Source organism: Amphiprion ocellaris, chromosome 10 (genome assembly GCF_022539595.1).
Source record: "Amphiprion ocellaris isolate individual 3 ecotype Okinawa chromosome 10, ASM2253959v1, whole genome shotgun sequence".
Taxonomy (NCBI): domain Eukaryota; kingdom Metazoa; phylum Chordata; class Actinopteri; family Pomacentridae; genus Amphiprion; species Amphiprion ocellaris.
The window spans coordinates 22024426-22046783 of record NC_072775.1 but is presented as its reverse complement, the minus strand read 5'-3'; the positions used below and the strand labels follow the sequence as shown (position 1 = coordinate 22046783).

Here is a 22358-nt window from a genome sequence, read left to right as displayed (position 1 = left end):
TTTGAAATGCTGCTTGCTGTTACTTTGATGTTTACATCTTGAAATAGCGTCATAGTCAGCTCTCTAGACTTGGGACTAAATGTTTTGTGAAAACTGCTTATTTCCAAAATGTCAGCTGTTAGTGAGTTAAGAGAGTGAAGTCTTGTTTTGAAATGGGTGACAAAGTATTTTTCACACATTTCATTTTGTTTTTAATTTGGAGGATGCAGTGATCTGGAAATCCTTCCTTTGACTCCACATTTTTCCACCTGGATGTGCAAAGCTTCAGACTACCTTTTTACATGTTTTACATTTTTCAGTTAGGTGCACTATGGTGTCATTTTTCTCTCACAGATTTGATCATCATCTCTGACTCCTCACTGCTTCAGTTAGCCACTGCCTGTCACTGAAACACAGCACAAAGGAGAGCTGCTCTGCTAACAACACACTGGTCATGGCATAGAACGGCTTTCTTGGAGAGATTGTGTGTTTTTAAACCCTCCTATTATCTTTAGGGTCAATCTGACACACATACAACATTTAACGTCTCTAAATAAATGAGTGACATAATTTTTTCTGCTTCATATTTAATGGCTTTTCCTAATGGAATGGAGACAACTGGCTAAACATAAAATAAACATAATATGTTTTTTTAAATGCTCTGTACACATATTGTATGAACCAGTGGGGTCAATTTGACCCCAGGCTTTTAGTTATAAAACATATAAGAAATATCAACATTTTACCCAGTTTTACTTTGGTTGTTTTGGATGATATTGAGGTGATTATAACATCTATTCTCATTAGGGTCACGGGGGGCTGGAGTCTATCCCAGATGACTTAGGGTGAAGGCAGGGGAGATCCTGGACAGGTCACCAGACTATCACAGGGCTACATATAGAGACAAACAATCACACTCACATTCACAGCTATGGACAATTTAGAGTCACCAATTAACCTCAGCATGTTTTTGGAAAGTGGAGGAAGCCGGAGTACCTGGAGAGAACCCATGCATGCACATGGAGAACATGCAAACTCCATACAGAAAGTTTCCAGGAAGACAGAGACGCGAACTGGGGATTTTCTAGCTGCATGGCTGAAGTGCTAACCACCAAGTTACTGTGCAGCCCGTCACAATCACATGCAATTTTGTAATCTTCAAAAAATTTTAAAACTTTCAACTTCTTGAAATTTTCTTCATTCTTCCTCAAACATAACACATGTTACTATTCCTGATTACAGATATAGTTTTTCATTCCGAACATTATAGATAACAAAAATACGTACTTTGAAATAATATAAAGTCACTAAAACACCAAAAACATATCTCTTTTCAGTTTTAGGTCAGTCAGTGAGATTTTATTGTGATTTGCAAATTTCTTCATAGTCACGTACCAAATATTCTGGATGTATGAGGGGAGAGGGTGGGTTGTTTTATTGACCATTGGCCATTTATTATTTTGTCAACAAACAGACAAAGTACCTGACACATAAACTTGGGGAACAATTTTAATTATGATAATTTTCTAGAGGTTTAAATTGCTGGAGTCAAACTGACCCCAAGGATAAAAGCTGTTGGCAAACTTGAAGGTAGCAGGAGGGTTAACATTTTGATTCAGAATGTCAATCTTCCAGAACCAAAAGCGTTGTTTCCAGCGACGCTTTCCCTTAGGCTGAGCGTTGATTTGTTGGGTGGAGGGTGTGCATGCTGACAGTTAAGACAGACAGAGTCACCAGGTTGTTGTCTGAGGCTAAAGTTTACTGATGTTCCCTAAACGTGTCAAATTCATCAGCAGTTCTACCATGCGGCTGTGCGCAGAGAAGCCTCTAGTCCCCACTCAGTAACAGTAGCAGAGCAGCTCTAACGTGTAAAACACAGCTAATTTGAAAAAGACAACATTTCTCCAAATTGAAACTGAGTGATTTTCCCTGTCTGGGAGGGCTGCCCAGAGATACCTGCTGAATGCCAGGCAGGTGGCAGATTTTGATGCAGCTAAAATGGTTGTACTCTGAAGCCCTGTATGTATGGAGGGATAGATGGGGCCAAAGAGACCAGGGGTTTCTGTCTGAGGTCTCTGTTAACATTTCTTGTTGTGAGGTCAATCAAAAAACTACTACAGATGTGATGGAGTCAGATCTGTTCTGTTTGTTGTTATTGCACCCTAGTGGTTGTTTTGTATATTCATTCATTTTTGTTACCTGAGGAAAAGAGGAAGTGAGGTCATGCTCATGAGGTCACTTCCTTCTAATCTCCTTCCTTGCCTTTAAAAGCCAGTCAGTGGCAGTTACACCTGTTTTGCATCTGTTACCATCCACACCTTCACAGTTTGAAAACGGCATCATCTGTAAGTTCTGTTTGTTTCTTATTATGAAAGCAACATGTGTGTATTATTATTAGTTTGAAATGTCATTTGCAAATAGGTCATCTAAGATATTGGTTGATTTCATTTATAGGCCACGTTCTTTGTGATGCTTTGGATTGTGTATGCCTCTTAATCAGTATGTTTGTAGGAGATGTTTGTTTGCAGATTCATTAAGTTAAGAAATATTATTTTGGTGTTTTGTGAACACATGGTCTGTTTATATGCGTTATACTGATGCAATGTTTTGTTTATCTCTGGTTTTGTTTGTAGTTTCACACTTTATCCTGATTAAACTACCCAACTGAACACATTGCCTGTTCCTTGGAGTTTGATTAGGAGAGTGTTTAGCTGTCTGTATAGCTGAGTAAATGTTCATGGGGACAACACTTAGCGAGGACAGAACAACAGACACTGTTCAATTACAAAAAGACACAAACCGCCCCAAAAAAACAGAACCACCCAACTAATCTGAAACAACCAAAAACAAAGGCACATCTTTAACAAAAAGTGCAACATAACTGAAGAGAATTCCAAAATGACCACCATCATGCAAAACTCCCCAAACCCATTCGTAAAAAAAAAAAGACCCAAACCCCAAAAACATCTACGAAGGGAAATGAAAGAACCACAAAGAGATGCAAAATAACCAAAAACATCTACCAAGAAGCAACACAACCACAAAAAATGGAACAAAAAAGCGATGGAAAACACTCCCCATGAATCAGAGCCCAGGGGCCTGTTGTCTCACTGCAGCAATTGCAGCACAAATGTGAGCATTAGGTGTGACAAGCAGTGAGAAATGATTTGTGAAGGTGTGTCTGCTCAGACGTGTTTGCAGGCAAAATAAAAGTTCTTGATAAGTGCACCCATGTAAGCCAAAACCATTTTTCTCAGTGACACTATTTTTTTGTACAAGTTTTCAAAAAAGGGACATTCAGTAATTTGTGATTGAGTCCACATGCTCAGCTGAACAAAGCTTATTCTGATCCTTTGTTTTCATCAGGATCTCTTCAGTCACGTTTGTTGTTCAGATTTCTGTCCACATGCATTTTATTTTAGTTAAAACGTGTGTTTTTCAATGCAATGCTTCATCGGACTGTTCTGAATTGAAGATAGAGCTGAAGACACGTCCTGCTGGGACTGCTTAGATGTCTATTGAATGATTAAATATTCTTGTTTTTCTGTGATTTCTCACTAAAAGCAATTTGAACAGTTTTTGTTATGGATTCAGAGTATCCATGTTTTTTGTTTTTTTACCTCATTACCAACACTGAACAGCTAGAAATCACTGATTACGTTTAGACCGTATCTGATGTTTAAAAGTATGTAAATATAGTTTGTGTGATGAGTTTACAATGATTGAAGCAAAAAACTGAAAATGTAATATTTTCCATCTCAACTGAGGACAAGCAGCATGACTGGTCCTCCCTTTACACTACATCCATAGCACTGAATTAGAAAATATCACTGACATGTTTTTTTCCCACTGCAAAAAATCTGTTTAACCTAAATGAGTCTAATGATGGGCTTTTGTCATTCATCATTTTGCCACGTGACTTCCCCACTTTCCCATCATTTTCCTTTGCTAATTCAATCACATGGCAGATGTAGGAATCTCCTCTCTGACGGGAACATTATGGACTGATTAGCAACCTCACCGTTGACATGGAGCAGTGGTCCAAGGTCTCATCAGCAAACAGCACCGTGTCTTTAATGAACACAGCGGTGGCTCTCAGGACGAAGGAGGAGAAAAGGTTGATGTGGATGTAGTTTCTGGTGCAGTGGAACTTCCTGTGTAGCAAAAAAAAAATGTTCACTGAGCAGCTTCTTATGTATGCAATATATGCTGGTTCCTATTGTAAAGAACAGAGAGACATAAAAGATAAATCTTTAAAATTTTAATGTGTAAGATGATGAATAGGCCTCTGCACCACAAAGACTTCTATTAAATGTGTTGCTGTGCTCCTCTAAACTTGCATGTTTCGGATCTTAGCTACATAAATATTGAGTGAATCACCATCCTAGCAATTCTCCCTTTTATTGCTTTGTGTCTGTGTGTGCATCTAGGACACTGTGTGCTGCTGTCATCTTACCTGAAGGCTGCAAACACCACTATAGCTGAGATGAGGGAGATTAGTGAGGTGGCATAGCCAACAGTGTAAACCTGCCTGAATGTATAGAGGTAACTCGTCTGGGGAGACACAGAAACAGAGAGAGAGAGAGAGAGAGAGAGAGTTGAAAACAGTGAACACACTGAGATTCACCAACCAGCCACAACATTATGGCCACTACAGGTGAAGTGAATAACATCGATCATCTTGTTTCATGCAATGTTCTGCTGGGAAACCTTGAGTCCTGACATTCATGTGGATGTCTGACATGTACCACCCACCTAAACACTGCAGGTCAAGCAACCCCCCATCCCCCCACCTTCCCCATGGCAACAGCAGTCCTTGATGCCAGTTGCCACCATCAGCAGGACAATGCACCCCGACACACCACAAAAACTGCTCAGGAGTGTCCCAGGCTACACCACAGAGCTAAGGTGTTCGCCCAGGTTCTACATTCCCCAGATCCAAATCTTATTGAACAACTGTGGGATAAGCCTGATCTAGGGAAGTCCCACCCTGCAACCCACAGGACCCACAGAATTCACTGCCACAGGACATCCCCAGAGGTCCTGTGTTCATGCCCCACTGGGTGAGATGATTTTTAGCTGCACAAGTGGGACCAACACAATATTAGACAGGTGGTGATAATGTTATGCCTGATTGGTGTATGGTGAATGCATGAATGAGAAATGGCTTGTTTAGTGAAATATCAAACAAAAAGTCTACAGCTGGGAACCTGACTGGGATCAATGCAACGCCAGCTGTGCTTCCATAATCACAGACAGAATTTATCGATAACAAAAAATTTTAAATGCTTATTGCAATTATGCTGAAATATGGGGGGAAAGCAGCTAATAATCCTTACTTATGCTGCAATTTACTTTACCAAATGATCTAAATAATATCTATGACTGTAGTCTCCCCTAAATAGTTTGTATTTATTCTTGAAACAAAAGTATTGTCTCTGCATAACCCTACAAATAGACCTGACCTGAGGAGGAAGCAGTCAGGCTGGAAGTAGAAACAATATGGCTATACTTAACTGATTGGCTTGATTACAACACTGTGTTTGTATACCTCAGACTCTGGCTCGCTGTCATCACTGAAAGCACAAGCCTCCTCGTAGGGCGGATACATTTCAGACCAGCCATCAACGGTGCAGTTCCTGTAAACAAACCCTGATGAGGGAGCAAACAGGACAAGTCACTGTCATGTGATTTGAACACCATCATCTGTTAAGAAGCTTAATGACTCAGGTTTCACTCACTTAAATAGATTTTCATATACAAGCATTATAGCAGGCAGACACTAAAACTAATAAAACTCTCCCTGCAGTCTTAATCTGATTAAAAACACCACTTGGACATGAGTGTTCCACGTGTAGGGTTAGTGTTTAATCTCCTGTGTGTTTCGAAAAGCCGCTGAACATCCTGGTGTAAAAACATTCTGATACTGATCCCTTTGGTCAAAGCACAAGCTGTGAAGCCAACAGCTACCTGGTTGTTGAAAAAGTTGAAAAAGATTATAACTATAACTTTACTCCTGTTAGATAATGGCTCAGTTATCATTCACATGGCTTGACGTCCTGATTGTCTTATCTCATCTTCGCAGAACCTGAGTTATAGCTAGAACATTTCAGTTGTCTGTTTCCTCAGTTGTTCTAATAAATGAAAGCAGAAAACTCAGAATCCTCTTAACAAAACCTTGTTCAGAGATTTCTCAGGGCTTAAAACTGCTGCACCAGATTTTTGGCCTATTAGGGAAAGTGAGAACAAACTGTAAACTACAGACATCATCATTTTCAAATCTGGTATGACAAACATCTCACAATTCATTTGGATTAAGTTCAGCATTCGCCTTTTTTTTAGTTCTGTGTTTGGTCTCCAACTCCTGACAACTCCTGAGGGAAATATCTGACTGTTTTTCTGCTGAATTCTCTACTATACTTTATTGTAACTCCATCTGTCTGCTGGTCGGTGCTGAGCAGGTAGTGTACAGTGGGCTTTAAGAGCTTTGCACTGAAAACAACTGTCTGCTGTGATGAAATGTAATATAAATCCCTCTAAAGATAGCTACAGATTCAAAGGATAATTCTCTCGGTTCGCCACTACAAGCCACGTCATTTGATGTGTTTCTATTATAGTAGCCTCATGTAAAAAACTTTTTACTTTTTAAAATTATATTGTTTTGATGTTCAAACCCAAGAAATTACAAATATTTCTAAAGTTTTCTTACAAATTGTGTATACCACATAGCCTCACAATCCCTACACGAACCAATGAGTAGTTTAATTTATTCTAGTGAAAAAGAGTTTTGTAATTCAATACACAACCTTAAAAACTGTGATAGTGTGATTTTGAACATCATTCAAGTTCTATTTATTGCTAATACTCCATGTTTCAGCTCCTTCCACAGATGTTCAATAGGATTTAGATCAGGGCTCATAGAAGGCCACTTCAGAATAGTCCAATGTTTTCCTCTTAGCCATTCTTGGCTGTTTTTAGCTGTGTGTTTTGGGTCATTATCATGTTGTAAGTCCCATGACCTGCAACTGAGACCAAGCTTTCTGACACTGGGCAGCACATTTCTCTCTAGAATACCTTGATAGTCATGAGATTTCATTGTACCCTGCACAGATTCAAGACACCCTGTGTCAGATGCAGCAAAGCAGCCCCAGAACATAACAGAGCCTCCTCCATGTTTCACAGTAGGGACAGTGTTCTTTTCTTGATATGCTTCATTTTTGCATCTGTGAACATAGAGCTGATGTGCCTTGCTAAAAAGTTCCAGTTTTGTCTGGTCTGTTCATAGGACATTCTCCCAGAAGCTTTGTGGCTTGTCAACATGCAGTTTGGCAAATTCCAGTCTGACTTTTTTATGATTTGTTTTCAACAATGGTGTCCTCCTTGGTCGTCTCCCATGAAGTCCACTTTGGCTCAAACAACGACGGATGGTGTGATCTGACACTGATGTACCTTGACCTTGGAGTTCACCTTTAATGTCTTTAGAGGTTGTTCTGGGCTCTTTTCTTACCATTTGTATTATCCGTCTCTTCCATTTGTCATCAATTTTCGTCCTGCAGCCACGTCCAGGGAGGTTGGCTACAGTCCCATGGATCTTAAATTTCTGAATAATATGTGCAACTGTAGTCACAGGAACATCAAGCTGCTTGGAGATGGTCTTATAGCCTTTACCTTTAACATGCTTGTCTATAATTTTATTTCTAATCTCCTGAGACAACTCTCTCCTTGGCTTCCTCTGGTCCATGTTTAGTGTGGTACACACCATGTCACCAAACAGCACAGTGACTACTTGTAACCCTATAAATAGGCCAACTGACTGATTACAAGTTTGTAGACACCTGTGATGCTAATTAGAGGACACACCTTGATTGAACATGTCTCTATGGTCACATTATTTTCAGTCTTTTCTAGGGGTACCATCATTTTGTCCAGGCCTATTTCATGAGTTTATTTTTTGAAATAATTCTGTTGAACCACGGTTCAAAAGCAATGTCTGATTTTCATTGCTTAATTTTCATTGAATTTTTATTTATTATTACTTTTGTCAGATTCAAATACTTTCTGTGACCATTGTGGGTTTTCTTTCATTAACCGAGGGGTACCAACAATTTTGTCCACGTGTGTACAATCCAAATGATCTGCATCTGTATGTATTTTTTGCTTGCGTGCTGTAATATTGCGATTTTACTTTTCTACTGTTTTCACACCAACACATTTGAACTGCTACTCTGACATTTCTGCTCAGACCATTTCTCTCCATTAGTGCTTTCAGTCAGAAAACATTTGATGCTTTCAGGTCGCTGTTAAAGTCCACTGACATTCACTCCTGGTTAGCATCCACTGGGACACAGTATTTGTAAGGAGGAGGTGGTCGGCTGGATTTCTGTGTCCCTGTAAAGCTGTATTTGTGGGATTCTATGAATAAATGTGTATGTCGCAGATAGCATGCGCAGGCATTTGCTAGACAGTGTTCAAACAAAGACACAAAAAATACATGGCTGGATTTCTTCTAACAGGAACCAACAAGAGTCCAAATACTGCAAACTGAACTGCTGAGAACAAAGACTCAGTGTGTTTGTGTCATCTGCAGTTCAGCTCATAATGATCCACAATTTCGATCAACGTAAAGAGGGAGGAACATTACTCGATAATGATCCTGACCTTACCCTCCTTGTCAATACAAATGAGCACACTAACAGACTGACATTTTGTGTTTGTAATGTCTGTGAGTCTTAGGATTGAAATAAAGAGGTACCTGGGGTTTGAACAATTCCATGACAATCAACCCTCTAGACTCCAAGCAATTTCTCAGTGTAGTTTTGCTCCTGTCACGTTTCCTCACTGTGAGCATTTTTTTTATTTATTTTTTTTTTAACTTCAAATAAAGTCCTGTACCTCTATGGAAGCAGCACAACCATGGCTAAGAGTTGAGAATACTCAAAAATGTCCTATATGCAGCATGACTTAGCTATAATGCAATAAATCCATCCATCCATTATCTATACACCGCTTAATCCTCACTAGGGTCGCGGGGGGGGCTGGAGCCTATCCCAGCTGACTCGGGCGAAGGCAGGGGACACCCTAGACAGGTCGCCAGTCTGTCACAGGGCTACATATATAGACAAACAAGCACTCTCACATTCACACCTACGGGCAATTTAGAATAATCAATTAACCTCAGCATATTTTTGGACTGTGGGAGGAAGCCGGAGTACCCGGAGAAAACCCACGCATGCACAGGGAGAACATGCAAACTCCATGCAGAAAGATCCCGGGAAAGCCGGGACGCGAACCAGGGACCTTCTAGCTGCAAGGCGAAAGTGCTAACCACTACACCACTGTGCAGCCCCATAATGCAATAAATCATTTTTAAAAAGGCGGGGAAATGAAGTTGAAGTTCCTTGATCATTTATTTTACAAAAATGGAATTAAACCTGTAATCAAGTCCCCACATGCTTGACAAAAACAGTGGCTCCAAATACAATAGATATTTACATTTTAACACTTTCCATATTTGTCTCCGATCTACTCTGTGTAAACACAGCCTGCAGTTCATCCCACTTTGGCTGATAAGTCCTTCAATTTCAATCATGTAACTGTTGGTCACAGCCAAGTCAGTCATAGCTTCTCATTCATGCTGAGGCATGCACAATTTTTTGTAATTTTTTACCGACGATGGTGAAACTAAATACTTCATTTTTATGACTATATTTTTTTTTAATTATACATCGAATAATTTTTATGAAATATGATAGTTTTAGGTTCAGATGTGGCAGATTTTACAGATGGAGCAACGTGTCACAGACAAGTAATTCAGGTACCACCAGGAAGCTGAAAATGTCACAATTCTCTCTTTTTACAGTTTCTAACTTTTCTGGTAATTGGTGTCATATAAGTGATTTCATTTAGTAAGATAACATGCCCTTCAAACCTACAGGGCAATTTTGGGGTGCAGAATGTTAGTCATTATATAAGACTTTTTAAATTTAAACATGAATTACTTGCTAAAAAGTGGATAAATGCAAAAATACAAGCAACAGTTTCAAAACAAGAAAAGCACTCAGTGAGCGCAGTACTCCGCCAAGGCCGCTCAGTCATTGAATGATTTCCAACGGATAAGTCCAGATAAGTCTGCAGTGATGGATTTGTAATAGGATTGCAATCACGTGATCGTCAGCAGTTAGCTGACGTAGTGTTCACTAGTTGTCATAGTTACAAAAATCTTTAACAAATCCACGAATCCAGACTATAAGCCACATCACTGCCAAAATCTAATCATTTGGTCCGTGTCATTTCAGACCTTCCCTGAAATTTTCATCCAAATCCGTCAGTCCATTTTTGAGTAATGTTGGGCACAAAAAGACAAAAAGACAGATTAACAGACTAACAGAGGGACAAACGCACGCCCACCACGTTCTTTGGTGCAGTAAAAATGAAATATAACAACATTACCTCAGAAATTCCTGGGCTATTTTTTGAAAAATTCTACCTGAAACAAATCGGTAACAGTTGTGAAACTGTAGGGCCAAAATGAACCACCTCGGGCTCTATGAATAAGAGACACTTCAATTCAATTCAATTCAATTTTATTTATACAGCGGGAGTTACAGGTCAAATTGTCTCAAGCCACTTTACAGAACCCATATGCCTGACCCCCAGAGCAAGCTCCAAGGCGACAGTGGCAAAAAAAAAACAAAAAACAAAACACCCTTTTAACAGGGAAAAAAACCTTGAGCAGAACCCAGCTCTTAATGTGGGGGGACCCATCTGCCTGCTGGCCAAGAGCAGCCTGAGAGGATGTCAGATTGTGACATATGAACCCCGCAGATAAGATTTCAAGTCACTTCTGCCAGAAACATCCCAGAGTAAATGTATAATCTTGCCAACAAACAGACATGAATAATTCATCCAGTGCTCCTCTGTCAGTCACTCCAGTCTGCACTAGTGCTGCTGATTATACAGTTCACATAATTAAACTTAGCAGTGAAGCGACAGCGTACCAGCAGAAAATTGGATTTGTGCATTTCCTTCTGTATTTTTACAATTCTATTGATTAGATGATTAGATTATGAGCAGCTGTTCTTGTCTGTGTCTGTCGAGGTTGAGGCGACCACTGAAACCAACCTTGATTGCTGGAGAAATGCTGAAAGACTGCGGAGCAGGACACGTTGACCACCTGACCGACTTCGGCTCTCAGCCAGCATCCGATCTCGTCCCACTCTGTTTTACATCCTACAAAAACAGACAGTACACAGTTACTGTCACAGTCACTCATGTTACCATCCTGCACCCAGACAACCTTCTCAGACATGTACCCGGTGTCAGGCTTAGTTCAGTGTAACAGGAGGGACTCAGTGCTACTCAAGGTCCTCACTTTATATTTCTACTCCACAACCATTCAGAGGAAAGTATTGTACTTTTTCTTTCACTGTATTTATTTTATAGGTTTAGTTACTTTGTACTTGGTATATTTGATATTTAATGCCTGTAAAGGTCATGCATTTGTCAGTCCTGTGTCATCACAAGCTGATTTCGGATCCTATCCATTCTGGTCACTCCCAAAGAGAACCTCAACATTTTGATCTCTGCTTCCTCCAGCTCTGCCTCCTGTGTTTTCCTCAGTGCCAGTGCCTCTAAGCTATACAACATAGCTGGTCTCACCACCGTCTTGTACACCTTTCCTTTCATTCTTGCTGACACTCTTTTATCACACATCACACCTGACACTTTTCTCCACCTGTTCCAACCTATTTGCACATGCTTCTTCACCTCTTTTCCACACTCTCCATTGCTCTGGACAATTACTGATCATCTGTATTAAGAATAACTGGTAACAGTACCTGTCCTGAAGAAACTGTATTGGTCGATCCCTACTTTTGAGGGGTTTTTTTTGTGACGCTAGTGGTGTTGGATGACACTGTCAGTCTTTCAGTCTGTCTACCACTTTGATCCCATACGCATACCTCAACAACTAACTGATGGACTTTCATGACATTTTCTAGACAGCTGTGCTCCCCAGAGGGAAATTCTAGTGACCATGATGGCCTAACTGCATTTTTCATATTTTTGGTTTTATTTAAAGACGCCCACTGGTGGAAATCATATTTTTACCTGGTTAATATGTCCATATGACATGTTTAACATCCTACAGGTCATTTTACAAAAATTAGCAGTTCGTGCCATGAATGAGCAATCAACCCTAAGGAAGCAATCCTGTCACTTTGCATTGGGTCTATTTGTATAATTCAACTTCAAAATTTGTCTCTGGTTTTAATGTGTGTGGCTGAGTTAATCTGATATTACAACCTGTCGCTGTGTAGCAATGAATAATTTTACAAGTTTTGAGCAGAGCTGAAGGCGAGCTGGTGTGCTCAAGCTGCAACACATGGGGAAAGGTGATTGCATATACAGACATAGACTTCAAAGATGTACACATTCAGTTGGAAGCACCAGTGTAGAGTTAGATTTAAACTGTTTAAAGACATGGAAAAAAGCTTCTAAATATGTCATTTTGTTTGACAGAGATGTTTTTAGGGGTTAAATCATTTAAAATATTTTTTTGTTGTTTTTCAGACATTCATGTTACCCTCAGATGAACAGTGTAACTGTTGGCTTTTGATCTTGATCCATCATCATGTCCCAAAAAATGTATTTGTTAAACTAAGTCTAATCCCATCAGCTTCAGCTGCCCTTTTTGTCTGATGCTGTTTAGTTAATTAAATGTTAGCATGCTAATATTAGCATCATTACCAAGAACATCAGCATTTGGCATTGTCACTGTGAGCATGCTAATGTTAGCATTTAGCTAAAAAGCACTGAAACCTCCTCAAGCACGTATCTGCTCAGATTTGTGCAACATTGTCTTATGTATTTTATTCAATGTGTATGTTTGTAGAAATGTTGGGTTTGGCATTTCAGGACACTCAGGTGAAAAGAATATCAAATATCAGAAGATTGAAAGAATATTTTCTGCTTATAATGTAGAGCAGCCATTTTATATTTTCATATAAGCAGCTTAAACAGAGAATTGCTTTTCTTCTGTCTTTCTTACTGTTTCTTTGTGGCAACATTATTATTGTGTGCCTGTTATTACAGAAAAAGAGGATCCAGGGCTATTTATTCATCAGTCAGATGTGTCAGCTTCTCACAATACTGAGACGGGCTCAGTAAATTTTAAAACTCCATGAACTTCAGTCAAAGAATGATGAGTTCCTCGCAGCATCACAGAATACCTGCTGTTATATTCATCGACATCGTCAACACATTCAAACCTCAGTCCTTCATCTGTTCAAACACCATCAACATCCAACACATTATATACAGGTGACCTGATTACTTCTTCTTGTGTAATTAAAAGAGGTATTTCTGTTAATCCTGACCTAATAAATCAAAAGTGATGCATAATCCAGCTGACAGCAACCTCGTTTTGATTCTTTGAATGGACTGCATTAAAAGCTTTTCCTAGATTCTAGGTAAACTTGGAATTACTTACTAGTCTATAATGGACTATTTCACATATCAGTGAGGGGGCAGATCTGACACGAGTGAATGAATAAATGGATGCATTAAGTCACCTCTGCTTAATAATAGTCATGGTGATAAATTATGTGTATATCTGCAGCCATCTCTACCTAATGTGAACAGGAGATTTCTTCTCATTTATCCCCGAAGGCTGAAATGGGACCAAAATAAATGTCAAATATGTTTTCAGCAGGAAATCTCTTTTCTGGAAGAAAGGAAAATTTCAACTCCTCAGGCACTGTAAGTTTCGAGGAACATAAAACAGTTTTGGAGGTCCGGGAGTGATTTCTTACAAAAATATAAACACAGCCTGCCTGCATGTGAAGTTATGATTCCCACTCTTCACTCAGCAGGATGGCAGTGACCTACATTTTGTACTGCGGCTGTCGCTCATCATGCTCATTCATTCATACGGTCCACATTTTCTTAACTGGCATCTTGCAAAATAACCAGTGATGTCAGTTGCTATATACACTGATCAGCCACAGCATTGTGACCACTGACAGGTGAATGACATTGACTATCTTGTTATAATGCAACGTTCTGCTGGGATACCATGAGTCCTGACATTCACGTGGATGTTGGACATGTGTCACCCACCTAAACACTGCAGGTCAACAACTCCCCAAGCCCCACCCCTCATGGCAACAGCAGTCCTTGATGCCAGTTGCCACCCTCAGCAGGACAATGAACCCCTCGACACACCCCAAAAACTGCTCTGGAGTGTCCCAGGCTACACCACAGAGCTAAGGTGTTCGCCCAGGTTCTACATTCCCCAGATCCAAATCTTAGTGAGTATCTGTGTGGTGTGCCAGGATAAGACTGATCTAGATAGGTCCCACCCTGCAACCCAGAGGATAGACAGAATTCACTGCCCCCATCCTGGTGCCACAGGACATCCCCAGAGGTCCTGTGTCTATGCCCTGCTGGGTCAGAGGAGTTTTAGCAACATAAAGGAGACCAACACAATATTAGGCAGGTGTTCATGATGATATGTCTGATAAATGTATTAATATGAGTATATACTTGAACTTGGTTGAGGTAACTCAGGTGATAAGATTCTGAGACTAAACCACACTGGTGGCTCTGTGAAGATGGAAGACCTGAAGTACGAAAACTGAAAATTTGAAGTAAATGTCCAGACGGTGGTGTCACAATAGAGGTCTTTGGCAATATCAGAAGGGTTTGTCAGTTTGTGAGTATGACAGTGGACATATTGTGTAGTTTATTAGTGTGAAGATTGCGTTAGAAGAAAGGTCAACATTTGACTTTTGTAACATTTTGTACCATGTAAGTGTTGGATGAGGCACTGTGAGATGCCTCTATTTTTATCCACACTAGCTACATGGCTCTTGGGATGTTAGCACTCACAGGTTCACAACTTTGGCCCATTTAAATAATTCAATGACTGTTGGATGAACTCACATGAAATTTTGTACAGAAATTTGTGGTCCCCAGAGGACGAATCCTAATGACTTCTGAGATCTCCCGACTAGCATAATACATAGTCATAGTGTCATTCTACTTGTCAAAGGTTTTGGCTGTTTATCCTATTTACGTTGTTTTTTTTTTTTTTTTATATACGCAGCTTAAAACCATAAGAGGTTTTGAATCATCTAGACTTAGAAGAGCCCCAAACTGATATGTGCTACATCGCAGTCATTCCTACAGTATAAAAAGATGCAGTTAAAATTGACTGATAGTGATGGCTCAGAGAGAGAGTACCAGGTACCGAGGAGAAACAGGCCATTTGTCTGCTAGACTTCTGAATGGTGAAGCGGAGGTGATCAATCTGGAGGATGATAAGGATGTTCACCTGATAAATCTGGACCAACGCAATAACTACCCTTTAAAATAAGCAAAATAGGAACAGGGTTTTTAAAATATCACGATGACCAGCCACATCCAATAAACCAGATTTTGTGACCTATGGAGGAACTGCAGCAGACTGCATGAAACAAACTAAAGCAGACCCTGTTGATTTGTTCCTGCTGATGTATCCTCTAACTCTAAAGGTGCTCACAAGATGATGCCATACACAAAACAGGTATCAATTGCATCAAAGCTTTATGTACACTCATCTTCTGGCCATGATGTTAGTGGTCAGTAAATAGTCAATCTGAGCTACTGCCACAATGTGAATTTATTTTATTTTTGTAAACTATGGTCAGTTCTTATTTTGTAAGATCAAACACTCTTAGCTCTACTGTTATTTCATTGTTTTTTGAGACTGTGAAATGCAGTAATTGCAATGTGGTCAATTTTAGTTCTCTTCAGTATGCATTGCCATGGTATCTTTATGTATCTTATAAAGTTGTGAACACACGTTTAACCATGCCTAGTTATAATATATTACACCTGTTAGTGTTAAGGCAATGTTGTTCTTTTGGTGATCCCAACCAAAAATACCTAAACAAGTATTTGAAGGATTTTCATAAAATTTGGTACAGACATTCATGTTTCCGAGAGCTTCTTGCTTTTCCTGTGGTGCCACCATTATGTTCTCATGATTTTCACACAGTCTTCAGTAACATGTCAACAACTATTTGGTGGGTCGCCATGAAATTTGTTTAACACATTCATGCTCCTCTCAGAATGACCTCTAGTACCTGCAGTTTGTAATGCAACTCCGAAAGATATCCAAATTACTATTAAAAATATTTTTAAAAAGTTGGTCTGCATATTAAACAAAGTGCAACATAGAAAAAGAGAAGAGCAGCAGTTTGTTAGTTACTGCTGGTGAACATGTAGTCTCAAATCAATTTTACTGGGAATATGGCTGCATTAAAATACAGTATATGTGAGCACAGAGAGCAGGAGAGAAGCAAACAAATGTAAAGTGGACTTGAGATAAATAGTACCTGTGTATTTTCTCTTCAGTTGCTGTGTACAAACTAGTTTTTAGTTCTGTGATGACTTGAAATGCTCAAATAATTTCGAAGCCTTTGGTCTTTAGAAATTTTTACAGTGATCTGAATCAGACTTGCTGCTGTCACTGTTGTCTAAAACAGTAGCACTGACTGTTGCTGACCAATGACAGGAAGCAAAAGACTGATGTCATGATGCAACAATTACACAGAATTACTGAAGAAAAACAACTGTTGTCATGAATGGACATCAGCTTAAAATAGGCTAAAAATATTGATATCAGCACATTTTCAGCACTGAGTTCATCATTTATGCCGATGAACTGCAACAGCTCCGTCTATTCATAATGTGGATATTATTTTTGTGCAGTTTAAACATCCGCTGTGTTTTCACAGACAAAGTACCACTAAAGACCCACAATATCAGCCAGCTGGTGGCACGACAGGGAAGTCATTTGGTGTCTTTCTCCGGGGATCATGAATACCTTGTACAGAAATTGATGGCAATTCATCCTGCAGCATTTAAATTATTGACTGACACTGACATCCCCAGAATCATGTCAATAGCACAGCTAAAAATAAAAAGCTGTTTCTGTAATTAATTATTACTGAATTCATTTTAAAACATAACTATCCTTTAAAATTAAATGACAACAGTTCACAAAGAACAGAGTTTATTCCCAGTGACAAGTATTTGAACCATCGTTACGGCTGCTGACGTTAATCTGAGACAGACTGGTGACTTGCAAGCAGCAATCTGTCTGGATTAAATATGCATTTTTCGCTCTGTGCCTTATTTCAATTGCACAAAGCCAGTGTATCTAATCCATTACCCACTCCTTCTCTTGTGTTTCTCTGTCTCACGAAACCAACCCTTTGCATCCAATCAGGTGGTCTAGCAAAAGCGATGTCACATTCGACATAACCCCGAGAAATGATAGTGAGGCTGGAGTGTGTGATTATTCATGGATGATTCACCTAGGTGTCTCCTCTGTCGCTGTCAGACTGACTCAGACTAATATTCCTGAAGTTGAAGATCCAGAGGGGGCAGATGAATTGTATTGAAATGCACTTTCAGATCGTCTGTCATCTCATTCAGTGTTGGTTCTGTGAGCGGCAGTCTCAGAAGTGGCACAACAAATTGTGAGGGTTCTTGATGAACAAACACACCACCACCACCTCATGTTTTGTTATTCTTGACCTCATTCACAGGCTTTATTATGAATGGCAATGTTAATCTGTCTCTCTATCTTAAGACTGGAATAACTAAAAAACTGCAGGAGGGCAGATGCACAGATGGTCTTAGTGCCACGAGGATAAATCCTAATGACTCCCCTTACATTTCTCCCTCTGCAAAATTTGTGATTTTGTGTGAAATATCTCAACAGCTGAGTGGATTTTCATTTAATTTGAGCATTGAGCATAAAACATTTGTGGTCTCAATAGAATTAACTGCATTAACTTTGGTGATGCCTTAACATTTCCTCTGGCATCTTCCTCAGGCAAAAAATGTATTTGATCCAGTAAGTGTGAAACCAAAGACATCCCCAACACTCTGTTCTGTTTGTTTTCATTGTTTCTGCATGTTCAAGTCACTTTTTCCTCATTTATTTTGTCCTTCTTGTGTAAAAGCTATCGTAATTTTATGCATTTACCTCAAATGTGATATTATTATTTTGAGTATTAGCAGCAGGTTATGTGGTCACACAAAGCTGGTATGTTATAATCAAGCCAGTACATCAACCCAGGATCTCTAAATCTAGCTGAGTGTGTTCACAAGGAGGGGGTGTTGGCACCAGGTCACCAGCTGCAAACATAGACAGGTGTAGAGCTGCATAGTTTTCACAGGGAAAACAAGCTAGAGTCTTAAACCAATACAAGGAGTTTAGAAATATAATACAGGCTAAAAGCAACACAGCTGCAGCTTAGCCAGAAAGGTGAGAAGCTGCCAACTGCATGAACGCATAAGTTAATAGGCTTGTCAATGTCACTGCCCTATCATTAAGGCATAAGTAGATCTCACTATAATTAGACTACAATTGTCCATTCTACTGAACGTGCTGCTTAGATGCAACCTATTGTCATTGCATCGGCAGCAGCTAAGTTAAACAGTCTTGGGAGCATATAGAGAAAGAATCTAAAAACATAATTTCAACCAGTGTTACCAGGCTTAATGGAATTTTTTTGTGCTTTATAGTAAAACTCTGTTTTCGGTTTATATTGCTATACAAAGGCATATAAACAATGACACAACTTTCTAGCAGTCAACAGGAAAAAATACAGCATAAATTAAACAAGGAAAACGAGTTTACTCCACTGATAATCTCAAACTCTCATGTCTGCGCTTATCACAGAAAGAAAAGGGTTCAGACGGTGTCTAAAAACTCTGTCACCCTCAGAAATTCTTCATACACACACACACACACATATATATATATATATATATATATATATATATATATATAGATAGATATGTATTTATAGTCTCAGCCCTAACATATATATATAAATTAATTGAAGACAAAATAACAGGTTAAAAACAATAACAGATTTAATGTGTGTAAATTGTGCAACAAAGAGTTTACTTATCACCACATCATTCATGTGGATGTTTGACATGTACCACCCACCTGAACATTGCAGGTCAAGCAGCCCCCACCCCCCATGGCAACAGCACTTCTTGAAGCCAGTTGCTAAGGTGTTCACTCCAGTTCCATATTCCCCAGATCCAAATCTTATTGAGCATCTGTGGGATGTGCCAGGCTACATACAATATATCGTGCAGCCAATATATGTTCCCTCAGCGCTCTGATCGGTGGATCTGAGATCCTTCTTTGCCATGTCTCATAGGAGTTTTCTTAAGGAGCAATGAAATATAAGACTAAAAATATGCTCTAATTATTAAATGATGTAGCTTAAATTAGAAGAAAGCACCACTTGACAAAGTGTGAAACAATTTAAAAACCTGGATGAAATCAAAAACAAATGAAATTAGTGATGAATAGTGACCGAGAGATAGCCGACTGTGAATGACAGAGATTTTAGTCCTTCATTAAAAGTGTTTATTTGTGTTTATGATAATCCTAAAACTAAAATGTATCTGTTTTTCTGACTGCAATATCTGTCAAAGTCAAAATGCATTTTTCTCATTGCTTTCAGGTAAAATAGTTTTGTTTTTGTGTTTTTTTGCTGTAAACATTGTTACTGGTCCAGATGCTACAATTCTTCATGGTGATGTCACTGAATGGAACAAAGGTACAACAAGTTTATCAGCAGAGACCTCAGTCAGAAGACATCATCTGTTCACACTGAAGACACAAGACCACCGTTGATCTGCTCTTCAAGTGCTTGATTTTAGTGGACTTTGCACTTAAACATGTCTGTTTCAACCCTTAACAATCAAAATCTGCAGCTGTCAGAATCCTCAAGTCAACCAAGTGAGAGGCACTAAAACTCCAACGTGATCTCAGATAATATACAGGGTGAAAGACTTGGACACATCTGGAAATGTTGAAAAATGTTGAAATATGTGCTCATAAGTGTTCTTTAGTGACTGTTTGGTGAAGAAATTCAGAAAAATAAAATCAGCACAAAGTACAAACTGATTGACAAATAAATACCAGTAAAGCTGAAAATCAGGCCAAACACAAAATCAACGTAGAAAACAAAGACTGAACACCAACTCAGTCAGGCTACACTCAGTCTGAAAATGACAGACTTAAGACTACGTTTAATTAAAATCTGATAATGATGTACTTTGAATCTGTTGTTGTTTTAACCATCACTATTATATTTGTGATATTCTGATGGATGCTCCTCACTTAAATTGTCCAGAAATCATCAGTATTAGTTGTGTGTTTGTCCCTGATGTTGAACACATTTTTCTCTCCATGTTTGTGTATCAGGACATGACAGCTCAGACTTCCATTCCTGGGACCTGCTGTCCAGCAGGATCACCGATTACCAGTTTGGGAGGTTCAACCATCGCGGCTGCTTTAATGACATCACTCAGTGCAGAGTGGTGGATACCAACGATACTGTGGTCATCAAGATCTTCAAGAAGATGACCAGAAACTCCCAGCAGCCCGATAGAGAGGTAGATCCTTAGTCTTAGTCTCACACATTTCATCCCACTGTTAACTTGAACCATCACTGAGCTGCATCATCTGTCTGATGTCTTCTGTTTTCTCTCCAGCTGGACATTCTGAAGAAGATCCGAGGCCTTGACCCCGTCCACATTGTTCAGTTCTACAAGAACTTTGACCACAAAGGACACACTTGTCTCATTTTTGAAAAGCTGGACAAGAACCTTCATGAGCTGTTGAGGGAGAGACGTGGAGAACCTCTTCCACTTCATGTGATCAGAAGTTTGTCAGCCTCCTGTTGAAGATGCTGCATCCGAATCCTCAGAAACGAATCTCACCGGGCGATGCTCTGAAGCACTCGTTTCTGACCCTACGCAATGAGAACAACGGTGACAGCAGCTCTCAGTAAGTGATGGCTGGATGGATGTTAAATGGTTTATTTGATGGAATGTTCCACTAGTTGATTGGTTTGTTGAATCTTTACTCATTCACTTGTAATCGTTCTTCATCCAGTGACATGGTCTCAGCTCCCTCTGTGAGCATCTCTCCAGTGGCAATATCATCAGAGAAAGGCTACTAACTGAGCTCCAAGCAAAAGCACTGTGCGATGGGTGGTCTTCAAGATACAAAACCATTATTGATTTGGCCCTGCTTCATTTTGACAGTGATCCTTAAGTGAGTGTGAGGTAAGGTCAGTCCTTAAGGCAGCCTTCCTAATCACTATTGATCCTGCTGTTACCATCCACAGTGATGCTGCACCTACTGCAGGGCACAGCGAAAAGGAGGACAATAGCTAAGATTTCCTAATCACAAAAAAAATATTTTAGCCAATAAAGCAGCTCAGTGCTAATATCAAAGGATCTGAGCTTCTTCCAGAAGATAAGTCTTGATTGGTTCTTCTTAAATACAACCTGTTCTTTGTTCCAGTTTAATTACTGTCCATGACTGATACCGCTGCATTTGTACGACTGACCATCTATGTCTGCTGACCCAGATTTATGACCTTCTCTTTTCATTTATCCATCACATCACACCAGCAGACAAATAATTCTGCCTCTCCATTGGTGTTTAAGAACTGGAAAAGATTACCTCATTGCATGTGTTCACACGCATGAAATTAGACTCGCACTTTCCAGCAGCAACCCGTGAGGACCAGTCCAGACAATATATAGGCGGGTCGACACCTCACAGGTGCACATAATTATAAAACAAGACAATGATTATCTAGATTGTCAGTCAAGCTTTAGTTCCGAATTTTGTAAAATATTGTCAGGACTGGACTGATTACCAGGATGTAAATCCAAAAGTGGCTATTTCTTATTTTCAGCATTTTATATTTTCTATGTTTATATTCACTTATCTTAAGATTCTTCAGAAAATATGAATGGATCATTTTTATATCTCCTTCTGGTTTGTACAGGTCTCTTTATTCTGAGACTGACTGAGCAGACGGTTTTAAAGAAGGATTACAGTGGGAGCACTAGTGTGTCAAGTGTGACTGTGTGGCGATGGTAAATGGTTTATGTGACTCACGGGTAAGGCAGGAGGGCCTCTTAGCAGACTTGCTTTGAGCCTCAGGGAAGTCAGACCAGGGAGGAGAAAGAACCAAAGGCACTGAAGGCAGGTATAATTTAAAGCATAGATTTTTCTGGTGCCTGTTGTCCACACGAACACTCACTGAAAAATCACTTAAAAATGACTTTTTGGAAAACTTCTTCCAGTCTGAAGATATTTAGAACTTCACATTGCTGACACGTAGATGTGTAGAAACCAAGTCTTTGGCTTGTGATGTCAGAATGGGTCCAATTACCTCGTTTGTTTGCTAGTGCTAACCTCACTAACAGAACTTTTTTTACATCTTTGCACATACACACTTGCTCCTCCAATATATTGAGGAACAGAGGCATGA

At 39.5% G+C, this 22358-nt stretch overlaps 1 protein-coding gene across 1 annotated transcript in view; it reads right to left on the bottom strand.

The window, feature by feature from the left end:
• Positions 1-22358, bottom strand: part of LOC111570410 (vasoactive intestinal polypeptide receptor 1-like) — a 53705-nt gene that overhangs the window by 15851 nt on the left and 15496 nt on the right. The window contains exons 3-6 of the mRNA XM_023273160.3: positions 11101-11208; positions 5531-5631; positions 4436-4533; positions 4001-4133 (exon numbers count right to left, since the gene is read on the bottom strand). Coding sequence (XP_023128928.2) covers positions 4001-4133; positions 4436-4533; positions 5531-5631; positions 11101-11208 — 440 coding nt within the window. The remainder of the gene's footprint in view (positions 1-4000; positions 4134-4435; positions 4534-5530; positions 5632-11100; positions 11209-22358) is intronic.